This window comes from Strix aluco, chromosome 11 (genome assembly GCF_031877795.1).
Source record: "Strix aluco isolate bStrAlu1 chromosome 11, bStrAlu1.hap1, whole genome shotgun sequence".
NCBI lineage: Eukaryota > Metazoa > Chordata > Aves > Strigiformes > Strigidae > Strix > Strix aluco.
The window spans coordinates 14,206,708-14,222,572 of NC_133941.1; the positions used below are offsets into that span (position 1 = coordinate 14,206,708).

Consider the following 15,865-nt stretch of genomic DNA (forward strand, 5'->3'; position numbering starts at 1 on the left):
TAAAAACCTGTCTAGTTCTTGCAAAAACCTCCCAGGACTGGTAGAGGCATTAGGTGACAAGTCATAAGCACTGTGTTGCATCTTACATTAATGAAGGAAGGTTACCAAGCTTCAGTGCAGGGGACCAACAGGAAGGTCCATCCTCAGGCACCAGCATGCACTGGAGATGGAAAAGGTGCAAAAGATGCAGCTGGAAAAAAGATGCCTTGGCAAGGCCAAAGAGCTACGAGTAATCCAGAGGTTTCCAGACGCCAGAGTGACCTCTGGATTACTGAAGAGCATGTTTACTCACACTGGGGGTAGGTCAAGACAGTTACAAGAAACAGCATGTAAAATTCTGCTGAGATAAATGAGCCCATTCAGATCGGGCTGTCTAACATCTTCTGTGCAGCAGACGCCAGGCACGAAAGCTGCAATAGATGGAGTTTCTGAAGCCAAAACCAACACATAGGAAATTATCAGAAGTGATTACTGTTTGGGGAAATCCTTGGCCACAACATACACCAAGATTCAATTTTTCCATCCGAAACCCGAATTGCTGTAGTGACTGTGATTCACTGTGCATAAGGCTGTTTGAAGGAAATCCCCATTCATGCAGCCCTGCATGGCTCAACCCATCTCCACCCCATGCTGCAGCACCAAAGAGCTCAGGATTGGAGCATACGTTGTGGTCCAGGAGTGCTGACACATCAGAAAATACCCTGCCAAGTTACTTTAGCTATGCAAAAGATTTGTGGTTTGTCTCAGTTTTGATAGTCTCTGATTCTAATCACCTAACAGCTCCACACAGGTTTGTTCTGAAGCATTTAAGTACAGATACCCTGCTACCAATGCTCTGTAACCCTCCATAGCTTTGTGACAAAGTTATTCCCGAATTTATCAGCAGGTCAGCTATCTCTGTCCTACCATTTCCCTGAGAAGCAATAGGAAAGGTAATTAATGTCTAACATGCAATTGTACCTCCACTGCAGATAGGAACAGCCGCTTTGAAAATCTCCCTCCAACATCTGAGCCATCTCAACAATTTATTTTGACATTCAGACATAAGTATGCACTCTTAACAAACACACAGCACCAAAAGCAGCCCTACACCCACACACGTCTTGCCACACCACTGCAGTTCAGTGCTGCTGTAATGGTGCAAACTGCCTGAAATCAGCTGTGGTCCTGCCTCCGAGCTCTGGCCACAGCCACAGCATTGCCACGCGAGTGCCCGTCAGGAGGGGGATGACACAGCTGCACAAGCCAGGGTGCTCCCTGCAGCTGTGCACCACGTGAGGATGCTTGGGGCAGTTGCACAGTCACTACAAACACATGCATCCACTGCACATCCCAGCAGGCACTGCTGCTTTTCCATGACCACTATGAAGATGTCTTAATGCTTTTGTGTGTAAGCCAGCTAGATGTTAATTCTTCATGAACTTTCACGTACAGACACTTATCTTCCCCTCCACTGGAAACCATGACCATCCCTGTCCAAAAAGGAAGAAGGCCACTTTCTTCCTGGAACATCAATTCTTAAATAAAAAATATTCTGTGTTGTGCAGCTGCTTCTTGAAGGAAGCAGCTTTCCTTTCTCTCTGAAGAAAGCAGTGAAGTTGTTTGAACATATTTTTGTATATTTGTGCAACCCAGCAGCAAACACGCTTCCATCTGGACATAGCGCAAGGCTCACCCCTGCACAGTCGAGATCTAAGCCCTGTGTGTTTAACATCCCACATAGGACAGCACTGTGTTTATACAGTTTCAGCTACAAGCTGCTAACATAAGGAATAGACGCTTGGCTTGAGGCCCAGGTAATTCATCTGACAGTGGCAGCAACTATCAGACAGACCTCTTTTGAGAAGAGCCTTCACCAACAGGAGCATGGTGGCGGATCTGCAGAGGCACAGTCTGCACGGGTGGTCTTGAGCACCTTAAAGAGGACCATATGGGATTAATGGTACAGCTTGAGCACATATTAGCCACAGCTGTGTGACACACGCTTGTGCAGACCACATACCTGCACCTCCCACCCAAACTCAGTCACTGCACAGTGAAGCTTTGCTTCAGATGTGTGAGTTTTGCATCACTTCAAGCAGCCCGAGGAACACCCCCAGCTCACACCAGCTGCCATGAGCTGGCTGGCCCCAGCCCCCAGAGCTGCTCTCCCACACCATGGGTCCTGTGCGATGCCTGGGCTCTGCTCGGGGGCCATCCTCCCACTCTTCTTCTGGCAGGCTGCTTCTATAAGAGGTAGGAGATAACTTCTCAGTTGATACCATCAGCCTAATCCAACTTTGTCAGGAGTTGCTCAATCATAACAGGCTCTGGCTGCTAACAGCGTTTCTGAGCTAGCCAGTGCTCAGAGGGATACCACCTTTCCTGTCCAGAGGCTGGACTTAAAGTCTTCAAACTAAAGGCTTCATACAAGTCTTTCCAAACTTCACAAGCTCACAGCTCTCTCCCTAGTCTTCAGGGACAGTACTCCACCACACACAAGCTGACTGAGCAGGGTGCAGGCAATTACCCAAATCCTCACCAGATGGAAGATCTCATTTTTAATCTGCAGTCTCACACTGTTCACATTTGCAAGTCAATTGTATTTTATAGAGGGTCAATTTTGCTAGAGCTGGAATAGTCACAGCAACATTGCAAGCTACTCTGCTCTGCCTGATCTCTCATACACATTCCAGTTACCTAACAGGTTAGGTACAGTATTAGGCCATCCCATTTCTTATCAAGTCCTCCATTTCACCATGAAAAATGTTTAGTAACATGCCATTACCTCCATTCAGACTGAACAAAAAGCCATACAGTGTTTGTCCTACTCCTAGATGAAGATTGGGCTGCTCCTTTTAGCTTCTACATTTGAGCTTAAATACTTCTGCTGTCCAGGTACTGCTCCAGAAGCCTGAGCTACATTTCTTACAGGTAGAGTATGAAGTATTCTGCAGCTTGTTAAAGCCTATGTTTAAGTAATAAACCTGGTTAATTAAAATATTTAGGCTTCCTCTGCCTTAGGCAGTGTTTTCAACAAATAGCTGCAACACTTTGCGTCAAGCAGTCCATTTTTCCTCCTTGCAATTAAAAACCTGTGAAAGGTACATAGTTTTCTTCAGTTATGTCAGAATAGGTATTGCTTTAGTTTTAAACACTGGACTCAGAGCTAGGCTACAAAACCACAGCAAAATTTGAAGGAGATTTGTTGAAGTAGGGTTTTATGCCACTAACTTCAGGGGGCTTCCCTGGTTGAGGAAACACCAGACATCTCTGCTGTTTCCAGGGCCTGAACTAGCAGCTCCTCACTGGAGGCTGCTGCTGCCGGTGCTTTCATGGTAGATCAAGCCATCTCCATGAGCTGACCCTCAGAGAGTAGCTCCAATGGTTTCCTCCCAGAAAGCAGTATATTGGGATATACTCAAGTGAGGATCCTGGTGGCGATACAGTTAATTCTCTGGGACAAGGTCTTTGCGATACCCTTGTCCAAGAGTCCCACAAGCTTCTATCTCTGTAACTGCAGATGCCCACAAGTCATTAGCATACTCAGTAACGCTCCCTTAGCAGCCACCAACCATCCGTGGGACAGCACCAAGGGCAGGGCTGAGCCAGCTCTGCTTTACATTGGCAGTGAGCTGAATGCAGTTAGTGCTTCTTCACTCTTACATTTGGAGGGAGAATCTGCACCACTGGAAGATTCTCTCAGGCTTTTCTAACTTTTTTCGATGCAAAAAATATAACTGGCTACCTGTGAGCTGTGCCTGCTTCTAAACAGCTCTGAGGAGCGCCAGGGCACGCTGCAGCTCTGTGCTGGGGGGATCTGCAGGCACTCCTTGATAGCCTGATTTTGCAGCCCCTCTAGACATTTCACTTGGTCTTTGGCAACTTGACTGAGCTGGCAATCCTCACTCTTGCTCACTACTCAGGTTAGGTCAGAAAAGTACTATTAATACAGGAGCTGGTTTATCAACACATAGCCAACCTCTGCCAGCCAGGGTCTTCTCTAACAGTAGCTATACTGGGTTTGTGGTAAGAGTTACCCTCCTCCCTTTGGCCATCTGTATTTGATGTAGCAGTTCAGTTGTCCAGCACACATGCTGCATCTGCTGTTAAGAGTGTCAAACCCACTTCAGCCAGCACTAGATATGGTGGGGCTACCTAACCACAAAGCATTAAGAGAGCATTAAGATAGCACCATTACAGACAGTCCTGTGGTTCCAGTTTAAAAGCACCCATGTCTTTGCCCTGACACCTGACAGCCAACATCCAGCACTGCTGAGCTCAGGCTGCAGCACTGGAGGTCACCAATCTTTCAAGAGTCACCACAAGTTTTCCTAGCAGTCACCAGCCTAGTTTTTCTATTTCTTCATAGCAGCATTTTTACCACAAGCCTAAACAAGTTACCAAAAGAAATAATCCTCAGAGACAACTAAAGCTGTTTCTATTTGACTTTTAATTAGATCATTGATCTTGTTCAAGCAGTTACATAAGCTATCAGATATTTGCATGCAGCCACACTGCTAATCAACAGCCGGAACAAAGCTGAAACAATACGATTAGCATCCTAAGTCTTCCCACAGCTGGTATGTTAAATCTGCTCAGACACCAACTCTTCCCCCACAGGGGAATTTGATAACAAGCAACGTCCGAGCAAGTGACAACTGCTCAGAGAGCCACAGCAACTAGCAGGGGCTCCAGGAAATAGCAGCTCTGCAGGAGCATCCAGGTGTTGGAGCAGGCTCAAAGGTGCCCAGGCTTTAGATTATTTGGGAGACCAACAAGCAGAATTACCTGAGCCTCACAGAGAGAAGGAAACCCTGCAGAAATTCACTGTCTAGCTATGAAGGTGAAGCAACACATGATATCTTGCACCATCAAAGCGACAGTTTAACACCAACTTTGTTTAGCAAGGCAGTGTTCCCCATTCTGTAGCAAAGATCAAAAGCAGCCAGGTTAATCCAAGATTTGCGTCTCACACCAGGACAGATACTAGGTGTATTTGTTATACTGCCCAGGGATTTGTTATACTGCACATTCATTATCCCAGCCGGGGAGACGTATCAGAGACAAACACAGGACAAATGTCCCACAACTCAGGCTCTTCGCTCCTGAGGTTCAAGCCCAAAGGGACCTTCTGTTACCACTCACCTTATAATAAAGAAAGTATCTGCACAAAAGTAAAGGTCACCTTCAAGACACTCGTCAGTGTTTTAGCCTTGAGAGCTGAAGAGACCTGGCTTGCCAGTATTTGCCTGTGGGAAGTCCACTAAAACCATGCTGCACCTACTGCTGCAAGGCTGTTGTGAGAAAGGGAATGTAAACCAGTTAATTATAGCAATTAGAGGAGGCAGAGATAGCGCACTTAGTATCTAGCCAAGGGGAACAGAATTTCCTCTTCTGTTTGAATAACCTTCAGAGGCACATATCATGGGTGTTTGCTCAGAGCAGCTCCGTACACTGCGTCTTCTGCAGCAGCGCTCCAGAGGAGACCTTTCAACGCTTGTTTACGTAACATAGCTCACCAGTTGCCACCTACAGCTCGTTTTAGGCCCACCAACCACGACAGTGCCCTTTAATGTAGGCTCAGAAACACAGACACATACATTGTCTCCTCACAAGACTGGCCACAGACTAATCAAAACCAGTGGGCAGCCACAAGCGCCCATAGCCCAAAATTGCCACAGGCTGCGAGCCATGGAGAGCTGGCCACCAGCATCCCACCCCCAAGTCAGGGTGGAGCAGTCCCCGGGTCCAGATGTGCTCACAGCATATACGCAAGGCACAGGAGGAGTTGGCATTTCAAAGCAGCATCCAAGAGCTTATCCCAGAGCTCATCTTGCAGGCAGTCTGAAGCGCCCCCCAGATTTCAGCACAAAAAGCGGGTGGAAATGTCCCAGCCATGGGCTAGCAGGAAGGGTGTCTCCCTCGCTTTCAGTTACTGCTCTGCAGCAGGGCAGCAGCACAGAGTGCCTGTAGCCAGTGTTGCAAACACTTGCACCCCACCCAGGCCTGCAGAAGACAGCAAGAGCCTCCCCAACAGCACGGCGAGAGCAGAGGGTTACTCACAGCCTCTGGCCAGCTGCTCAGCACAGCACCCACACCATGCAAGCACCATCCGCAGCAATGCACCGCCTGCTAGCGTGCACCTGGGTGACACCGGGATGTGCTGCTGCGACAGCCCTTGCCCAGTTTTTCCCTCACAGCAGGCAGGCAGGTCAGCACAGCAGTCTGTCTGTCTGTGCCCACCTCACCCTCAGAGGACCCAGGGTTTGGGAGCTGTGCTGCCACGCAGCCCGGCCAGCTCATGCTGGAATAATTTAGTGCTCTGACAAATAAATGCGTCATGATTTACGGCATACCCTGAAGCAAGGGAGAAGGAGCCACAGCCCATGATGTCACTGCAGCCCACAGTTTTGTGCTATTGCTGGGTAACGTTAGCAGAAGAGTTCATGCAACCTGTTGCTGCTGTTAGATGAAAACAGCTTGCCCCTTTGTAAGAAAGATTCCAGCCTGGATCTTCAAAGCTCTGCCACTACCAACTTAGCAGTGTGATCAGTAAAATTTGCCTTATTTCAGTGACCCAGAGAACATAACTGAATTATCAGCTGAATTTATGCTTCAGAGATTGCCTTCAGTATTCATTGGTTCCTTCCCATTAGATTTGGTATCTACTTCTGTAAATTGCAAGGAACAGCAGAGTACCATAACCTATCTGACTCAGAAACATTCCATTAGCAACCAGACAGTGCAGCTGTGTGGCCACTCAGTTTATTAGAGAGCCATGGCTGCTTTCTTACAAGGGCAGCATCAGGAGAAGGTCCAAACTGCCCCAACCCATCACACCAGGGGAGACAGGATTCAGCTGCTCCATCCTCTGCCCACCCCCAGGCAGCTCCAGGGCAGTGCCTGCTGTGTTACTCAGCACAAGGGAGTACGTGCAAGGCAACCCTTGCTTCCCCAGGAACTTGGGCAAAGCTTCATTTGGCTGTTGTTTGAAGTGGCCTAGCTTGTTTTCGCTAACACAAAAATCCGGTTTATTCTTGCAGTGGTTGTGAGTATTGCAGTTGCCATGTACCAGCACAGTAGGAACTAGACATTGCATACATCTCACTACGGATGTTCAACTTCAACTGCTTACAGCAGAATGGTGCACAAGGAATTGGAATCCATTAACTGAACCCAAAGCCCACTGCAGTAGATCCAGTCCTCACTAAGATGTACCAGATATTATGTAGACACCTCCAAAAGTCAAGATTAGTTGTAGGAGGGACAAAAAGCTGAGGGAGGCTCACAGATTAGAGACCATGTCAGAGCCCGAAGAACCATCTGGTTATGATACAACATACACTCACTGCAAGGCTTTCAAATACAGGAACTAGGATTTATCTCCTAATGATGACCTGCTAAGAAAATGTTTTCCCTATTAGATTAGAACACTGGTCCTTCCTCAGGAGGAACACAGGCAGGAGTGTGAGCTACAGAAGCCTGTCTTGTGAGGGGAAAAAAAATCTGCACCAAGTCCCCAGAAGCAAGACCTAGGGGAAAAAACCTCACTCAAGCTTCATTGTATTAATCCAAATCAACAGGCAGCACTCAGCCCATTGAAGAGATAACCTCAAATCTCAGTTGACTCAACTCTGAACCCAAGGTCAAGCTCCCAGGAAGAGCAAGGGTAGCTCTGCCCACCCCACCCAAGAGGTGGTTGCAAGAAGGGTGGGTGAGTATCCACCTCTGCCACACACACACTACTAGAGCAATCAAGAAAAGATACAGGAGCAGCTAGCACAGGTTTCACTGACACAGTATTTTTGTGAAAACTGCTACTCTTACTTCTCCAAACACAACATGAAGGTACATATCTGCTCCCTCCCACCATTAGCATGAATTCAGCCAGAACAAACTAAGCCTTGTGAGCAGTGCCATACCATGAAGGCTGTAGCAAAGACCGCTCAGGTCTCCTTACAAGGATGGGCAGTGCCTTCGCTTAGCCTTTTCTACGTATATTTTGTTTTGGATTCTTCCCTCAACAGTTAATACTCAGCTACACAGCATTTCCTTCCTCCAGCACAGACACACTTGGAACATCTGATTCTGTTTTTCTTGCCAAGTCCAAGCAGACTGCAGCAACACATCCTCACCTACTTCCACCTATCATGCATGCCCATCACAACCTTGGTGCACCTGCACGGAGATGACTCCCCCTCCCCATGGGTGGGTGCTCTGGAACAGGACCCACAGTACTATCAGAGTACACACTCAAAGAGCAGGAAAACCTCACAGGAACCTACAGGTTTCTGTGCAGAAGGCCTGGCTACCTGATCAAGAGCCAAAGTCAGGCTTGATGCTTTGTAAGCAACAGCTGCTGGGACAAGCTCTTCAGGTACACTGGTACCAAGTGCTAAGAGAGCCAAACCCTGGGTCACTGAGCTTTGCTATTGTAATGACTTACAGGTCAGGTGCCATATTCGTGAGCTGTGTACCATGCCAGGCAGTAAAGGAATACAGGTCCACAGGCAGGTCTGACTGATGCTGGTGGCAGACCTGGCAAGTATCACAGTACAGCAGAGGTCTATTCACACCAGCATCACCTGCAATGCACTGTTTTGCTTGCTTAGCGTGTATTCGTGGTCTAAACTTGGCATGTCCTTGTTCAGGTCCCAGACTAACTGCACATCAAAGTCTGTTTCTCAGGGGTGGAGAGAAAACAGAATTCCTCTGCAGCCTGGGGATTCAGAGATCATTGTTTTACTTCCCATCGCTTGGAGCAGATGTGGAACAATACTGGCAACGCAGAAGCATGGCCACACACAAGGCTAACCATGTTCTTAGATTACAGTTGCAGGCCAGGAAAAGAGTTATCCTAACCCATTTAGATTTAAACATCCCCACTGTAAGTCAATACAGGACATAACATTAGAATATGGAGCAGTTAAGACTTCAGTCCTTCTTGAATAGCTGGCATAGTGTTCAGTGCCTGAAATGAAAAAGCTGTTTAGCACATTAGTCTAACTGGTCCCAAGTAATTTTACTGAAGTTTGATCACTTTACAAGTTTCCGCTCATATGTAAAAGAATGCAAGAACAGTCTGTGTAAGCTACCTTAAAGTTTCCTGTAACTTGGAGAAAATAGCTCATACAAAGCCACTTTTTCTTTAGACCAGCAGTCCAACTATCGAAACAGAAGGTCCGGCGACCAACCACCTTCAGAAACTGAAGCCACCTCCAGTCTCCAGCAGTGAGGCCCACTGCCAGCCTATCAAAAATAATTTGAGGGGAAGGATTAAGTGTCACATTTCCAAGAAGCAGAAACCTGCTTCCAAGACACACTATATTTTTCAGAAAATAGTCTTCAGGGAAGTCACAGGTAAGTGGTAGACAAAATGCAAGTGTATTTTGACTACCTCCTTATGATGTGTTAATAGCACCTGAAGCGAGACAGTGAGACACGATAACTGTATACAGGCTGAAAATACATTTTTCTTTTTTCAGTTTTCAAGCACCTAGCTCTAGGCATTACAGGACAACACATTTATCAAGTTTTAGAAGAGATGAGTCTTCCTCTAGGCATTTAAGTTTTGCTTTTCTTTTTCAGTGTATCAACAGCCTAGGGAAGAAAGTTGATTTTTAATTATTTTCCTAAAATGAAATTTCCATGAGGTACTCAGACTCACAGGTCAAGATACTTTCATCTTTAGAGCATGCTGGAGGTGCATGCATCAAGTACTTTGTCATTAACCAAAAAACCCACCTGATGGCCCTTCCTGAAGTACTGTGCTGGGACATCCCAAGACCTCCAAAGTGTCCACAAGGCAAGTACCAACAGACCATGATTATAACCCCATCATCTCCTCACCCACTTCCCTCCTGGCATGGCTCAACTCCCTCCAGGCACTGCAGAGGGACACAGGACCACCACAAAGGCAAACCTGAAAACCAGCCACACAACTGTAGCCCAGGCTGGCACTGGATCCCAGTGGCATGGCAGCAGAGCTGCCACACAGCCCCAGCTGCCCCTGCCCATCCATTTACTTGCATTGGCACTTGACACCCTGCAGTTGCGAGGCAAGACAGATCAGCTCATTTACCTGGTGAAAGCACAACCCCGCAAAGAGAAACCACACATTTTTCAGTCTGATCAATCTGACAGCAGCAGTCTAAGGCTGCAGTTTTACCAAAAAAGTTAGCCAGTGGCTCAGCACCCATCTTGCCTCTGTCAGCGACACAGGGCTGCCCTGGGAGCACTGGCCACAAGGACATGGCCAAGGGGCACCAAACAGCACCAGAGGACACACCTAGAACCTGCTGGCTGCAAGCTTGGGGGCAACTTGGGAGGCCACAGCCCAAAACCACCTGCCAGGCTTCAGACACAACTCCTCTGTTTCTAAGCTAAATCAGTTGACTCCTATTGCCAGGTATCAGGGTTTCTAAGGACAAGCTCAGTGCCAAATAAGCTTCAACCCCCCTTTCTCTGCCACTTGCTACGGCTGTTACCAAGGCACAATGTGGCTCCCGTACAAAGTAATCTGCAGAGTCGATCAGCTCCTTCAGCCAAGAGCAAAGCCCTTATGCTCTGCATTCCTGGCATCCTACTCCCCTGCGCCTGTCACGCCACACGCCACTCAGCACCCAGGAATCTACAATTATCTCAGTCTAGCAGACATAAAGAAAGCTAGACTTAACACTTGTTAACACTTGAGTAACACAGCAGCTACCTCGCATTGAGCAGAAGACTCCATGAAGTCACCCACCCTCACGGCAGCTTTCTCAGAGCTTTCAATCCAACCTTTGCTGGATGGCACAAAGCACCTATGTGCTTTATGGCTGGTTTTACAGTAGACCACACATGCAGTCAAATCTGCACTGAAGTGAAGGCACTTCATGCCTAGAAGAAAATCATCCTGAAACTACCAAAAGGCTCTGAGCTAAACAAGATGTAACAACAGCAGGAGAGGTTGGACTCCTAACTGTGCATCCAAAAAGGGTTGTGGCCAAACACTGTAAATGTAACTGATTCTCTGTATAGGCAGACTTATTTTAAATGGACAAAATTTGAATGCCAAAAGCTTGCTACTGAAAAATTTTGAAAGTGTGGTTGTAGTATAGCAGCAGTAGCTGAGCCATAATACATGGCTTCCAAAACATTCCTGGAAGTTAAATAATAACTGGAACAGGCACTGCATCCACTTAGCAGAGATCTGATGGCATTATTAATGCCAGAAACTCAGCAGCTGCAGCTGTCAGGTTTTGCCAGCTGATTTGGCTCAGAGCTGGCCCTAAACACCCCAGGCCCTAAAGAGCAACCTGGTCATAAAAGTTCTCCACCTAAAAGCCTTTACTGGTACATAGCTCCAGGCCCCGTAATGGCCCTGTTTTTGTTCAGCAACACAAAGGAAAAGACTAGAAACAAAAAGAAAGCCCCAGGTTCTTCAGAACCTGCATGGAAAAACACAGTAGGGGCAGGGAGCGATCCCAGCGGACGCTGCATCTGCAGGAGAGGTAGTGTGGGCTTCAGCCCCTCCAACCGAGTGGGGCACCACAAGGCTTGCTTTGGACATCTTTTCTGGAAAGCGAGTTCAGGGTGTTTTTTCAGGAGTGGCTCAGTTGACCAGCACTGTACATTAGGGCTCCTGTGCTACCACCTGTCTCCAGCTCCAGTGGCGCAGCACGGATGGAGCTGTAACCCCCTTCGTGCAGAGGCTCGGATATGGCAAAGGCACTACCAGCCACAGCCATTCCATTCTCCTAGAGCTTCAACTACAAGTTTTTTCAGGGTTTTTGGTTTCTTTGATTTTTTTTTTTTTTTTAATAGCCAACACAATGGAAGTAAGCTGCAAAACAGTCATGTCTTAACTGATTATGGCCACCCTGCAGCTCAGTCTAATCCTGTAAGGGAGCTGTACTGCTGCAGCAGCACTTCTAGAAAGGAAGTCGCTGGAAGCCAGGCCTGACCAGACTAACCTTGATCTCCCAAACCCACAGCCCTCAGGAAGTCCCACAAACAACGTTTTTCCAGGGCAAACAATACAATAGGAGGGGAGTACTGGCCTGTTGTTAGCCTCGTGGCTGGTAAGAAGCTATTCCAGTGGCTGAAGAGAAAAGGTGAGCTCCGACATTAGCAAAAGCAAGCTCAGCCCAGGAGTCAGCAGCTGCAACTTGAACCCCACTGCGTGCAAAGGGAATGCATCTCCAAGTAAATAATTAGCACCAGCTCTGTTCCCAGCTGCAAGCACAATAGCTGTTTTCCCCCAAGAGGATAATCAGCCATTTGGGACCCAAGAGTCCCCATTTGTCCAAAGCTGCTTTTACACATTAGTAGAGAGGAATAACTCCTCTGCACCCAGCCACAGGTTTCCAGAGAGGGCCAGGTCTCTCCCAAACTGGAGAAGTTTATATTTTCTTGCTATTGTAGCTAAAGCCTCTGAAGGGAAACAGCTTTCACCTTGGCCAAGAGTTTTAGACAACTGAGCAGAGCTTCACTCACCCATATTCAGCTGTGCAATTCACTGAGGCCAGAATCATCAGGAGGCAGTAATTAAGAGTTATCTGGCAAAGAGCTAGAAAAGGCATTCGCATTCCTTCCCAGAGATCTCCCAGGCATTCAAACTATTGCTTTACAGACTGTGTTGTGGCCACACCTGAGCTATTCCCAGAATGGTCACCACATGCATTCCTGAGGGATCATCTGGAATTTAACATGCATAGCAACAACTTTCATTTCCTGAGCAGCCCACCAGTTATCTAGCAATTGCACCCTCCACTATGGCATGGACAGTCAAAACTAGTGCCAGCCAGGGCAGGCATTAGCTCAAACCACTTCTCCTGGAACTAGCAGAGGTCCTTATACATTTTCCACCCATGACCTACCACAGAAGAAAGATTAAGCAGAAAGTGCAATCCTGTTCAAAAGCTGCAACTGCACTTCGGCAAGCATCCATGTTCATCTGAACACTGGCATCGTCTACTGGGCTCCGGAGAGCAAGAAAAGCCTCCTCACTCTCCTGTACCACCTACGGCAGCACTGATCTTCGCACGGCTCCCCCGCCCCACGGGAGCCAGGCTCCAGCACCCTGCCAGAGCCCCGGTACCCCCGGCCAAGCATCGTCCCGGCTGCATCTCCTGCCAGGGCTGTCGGAAGGGTCAGCGCCTGGGGAAAAGGGTTGCACCGGGAGAGATCATGCTCTGGCACCGGGTTGCTTCAGGAAAAGACTTGAAAGCAAAACCTCACCTATGAAATCGCGACTAAGAGAGAAGCTCAGGAGGAGAGAGCATTGCCAGCGCCGACAGCCGGGCTGTAGGACACGCTGCACACCCAACTTTAGACCAACACTACGCTGCACCCCCAGAGTGTGCTCTTTAAAGACAGAAAAAGCAGCAATGCCTCAGCCTCCGACCCTGCAGCCCCAGGGAGCCCGGCCGGCAGCACCCTACGGCCACCCACTGCCCCGAGCCCATTCACGCTCTGCGAGGCAAAGGTCCGGCGCAGGAAAAACAAAACACACACAATAAAATGAGGAAAAAAAAAAAAAAAAAAGGCAAACAAACAACAAAACCCATCACCCGCTGGGGATGCACTTACCGATGGAGACCAGCTTGATGCTCTCCCGCTCCAGGAACTCGAGGGCCACCGAGACGTTCTCCAGCTGCATCTGGCGGAAGGTGGGCCGCTGGTGGTACTTGCGGTACATGCGCTTCTGGCTGAGCACCTCCAGGAGGGCGATGAGGCGCAGCCCGTCGCTCAGGTCGTGCTGCAGGTTGCCGATGCGCTTGTTGACGCAGCGCAGGTGCTCGTTGCACCAGCGGGTGAAGGTGTTCTGCTGGATCCGCTTCCAGGGCGCGTCCTCCGCCAGGTCCTTCTCGGTAGCCGGCATCTCGCCGTCGGGATCGGCCGCTCTGCGCCCGCCCTGGCCCCGCGCCTGCGTGCTCATGGCGCGGCACGGCTCCGCCTCCGCCGCCTCCTCCTCCTCCTCAATCCGCTCCGCTCCGCCCGCGCCCCGCCCGGCCGCGCCCGCCCGCGCCCGCTCGCCTGAGGGGAGAGAGCGCGGCGATCAGCGGCGGCCCCGCTCCTGCGCCTGGTCCCGCCGCCCCCTCGTCCCGACCCGCCCGCTCCGCGCTGCTCCTCCGCTCCCCGGCTCTGCGCGGGCCCCGCGCCGCCGCCCGGCCTTTATCCGCCGGGAGCGGCCCGCCCTCGGCCGCATCAGCCTCCCGCGCCCCGCCGCACCGGGGTGTTGGGGGCCGGGCCGGGCCGGGAGCGGGGGGGCTCTCCCTCCCCCAGGGGGCCCCCGCTGGGCCGGCCCTTCCCTGGCCTTGGCGCCCGGGGGTGGGCACCGGGGCACACGCGGGCGTGCAGCTCACCTGGCGCCAGCCCCCCCGCCCGGCCTGCTAGCCCCCCGCCCGGCGTGCTGGCCCCCTCGCAGCACAAACACGCCCGAAATCCGCGGCACAAGCGGGAGCGCAGCCCCCGTTCCGCCAGCGCCGCGCCCGCGGTGCCGCTGAGGTAACGCCGCCGGGCGGGCGGCGGCTGGGGGCGAGCGCAGACACGGGTGGGCGAGCAGCGACCCGACCTGCGTGGCGGGGGCCCGCAGAGCCTGACCTGCGGTCCGGGGAGCCCGTGGGGCTCTGCAGGCCGCGGGCGGGCTGTGCGGGGACAGCCCGAGGCAGGAGGGGCGAGAGCTCGCACAAGGTGCAGCACGCTGCTAGGGGCTCCTCACTGCGGGTACACACGGCTTTATCGACCATTGAAAGAAAATAGAAACTGCAGAAAGCAATCAAGGCTTGAATTCTCGGGGGGTTCCTCTCCTTTTTTTCCCCACTTTTGTGACTGATTTCCTGGCATGCCACTCCCTGCCGACAGACAAGACCGTGACGTGCCGCTGACTCATTTGATGACAGCAGAGTCAACAGAACTACCCCATCTGCAGTGGCTACCTGCTGCCTCTGTGCCGGTGCCGGGACCTCTCATGACACCGGGTCAGTGAAAGCTGGAGCGAGGCGTCCCTGCGTGTCCCTGCCCCGAGGGAAGCCCGTGCCCACCCGCTCGCCCTCCGCTCGGGGGCTGATCCCGCACACACTTACAGTCTTGGCTTTGCTACCGGGAGCTGCTCCACCGATTCCAAGCACAGTGTATGCGTGCACGCCTATTTACACCAGGGCTGTGTCAGATGCGGGAGTCTGTCAGAGAAAACAAACCCATTAAAACACGATTCTGTGTGAATCTGTGAACCAGTAAAGTCTAATTTAATTAAATGACCATAGCTACTCTCTGCTAAAATTAGAGTACAGGTTTCCAATTATTTTCTTTCAAAGGTTTTATCCTAATGCCTTTACTAAACTGTGGCACTGTAGTTTCTCTCCAGTGACCTAACAGCTCCTTCCCCCAGACTATCTGAATTATATTACATAAATTTGTTCACAAGTAAGAAGGAAGCAAAGATGAAGGTGAGGGGAAGTGGGAGTTATGCCTAAACTTCCATTGCTCCCCAACCACCATCACCTCCTGTTTTAAAGCTATCAAAGAAATCAGAGATCAGATTTAATACGCTGAAATGATGAGGTGCATCTCATGGCACAGCAGCCACTGCCCTTTCCTCAAATTATTGAGCCAAGCAGCAAGAAGAATTTGAATAAAAACTGACTTTAACTGAGGGATTTTATTTACAGAGCCAAAGCAGCAACAGGCCATAGAGGTGCCCCAGCCAGGGCAGGTTGTGCCTCTGTGAGCAGCTCTGCCATCAGCACAGACTGGTCCAGCCCAGGGAAAAGCAGGCTGGGAAGACAGAGCTGAGCCTTTTGGCAAGGGCTTTTCTCCCATCATCCTATACTTCATCTTTTAACAGATGCTAATTGCTTATTCACTTTGGCCTGGGTTGGGACTCCTTAGCAACCATTCC

The 15,865-nt window shown here is 50.0% G+C and overlaps 1 protein-coding gene across 7 annotated transcripts in view; it reads right to left on the bottom strand.

Moving 5' to 3' along the window:
* Positions 1-13,924, bottom strand: part of FLNB (filamin B) — a 73,304-nt gene extending 59,380 nt beyond the window's left edge. For all 7 annotated transcript variants that reach the window (XM_074836151.1, XM_074836150.1, XM_074836147.1 and 4 more), the window contains exon 1: positions 13,555-13,924. In XM_074836151.1, coding sequence (XP_074692252.1) covers positions 13,555-13,903 — 349 coding nt within the window. In that variant the 5' untranslated portion in view covers positions 13,904-13,924. The remainder of the gene's footprint in view (positions 1-13,554) is intronic.
* Between the last annotated feature and the right edge of the window lie 1,941 nt (positions 13,925-15,865).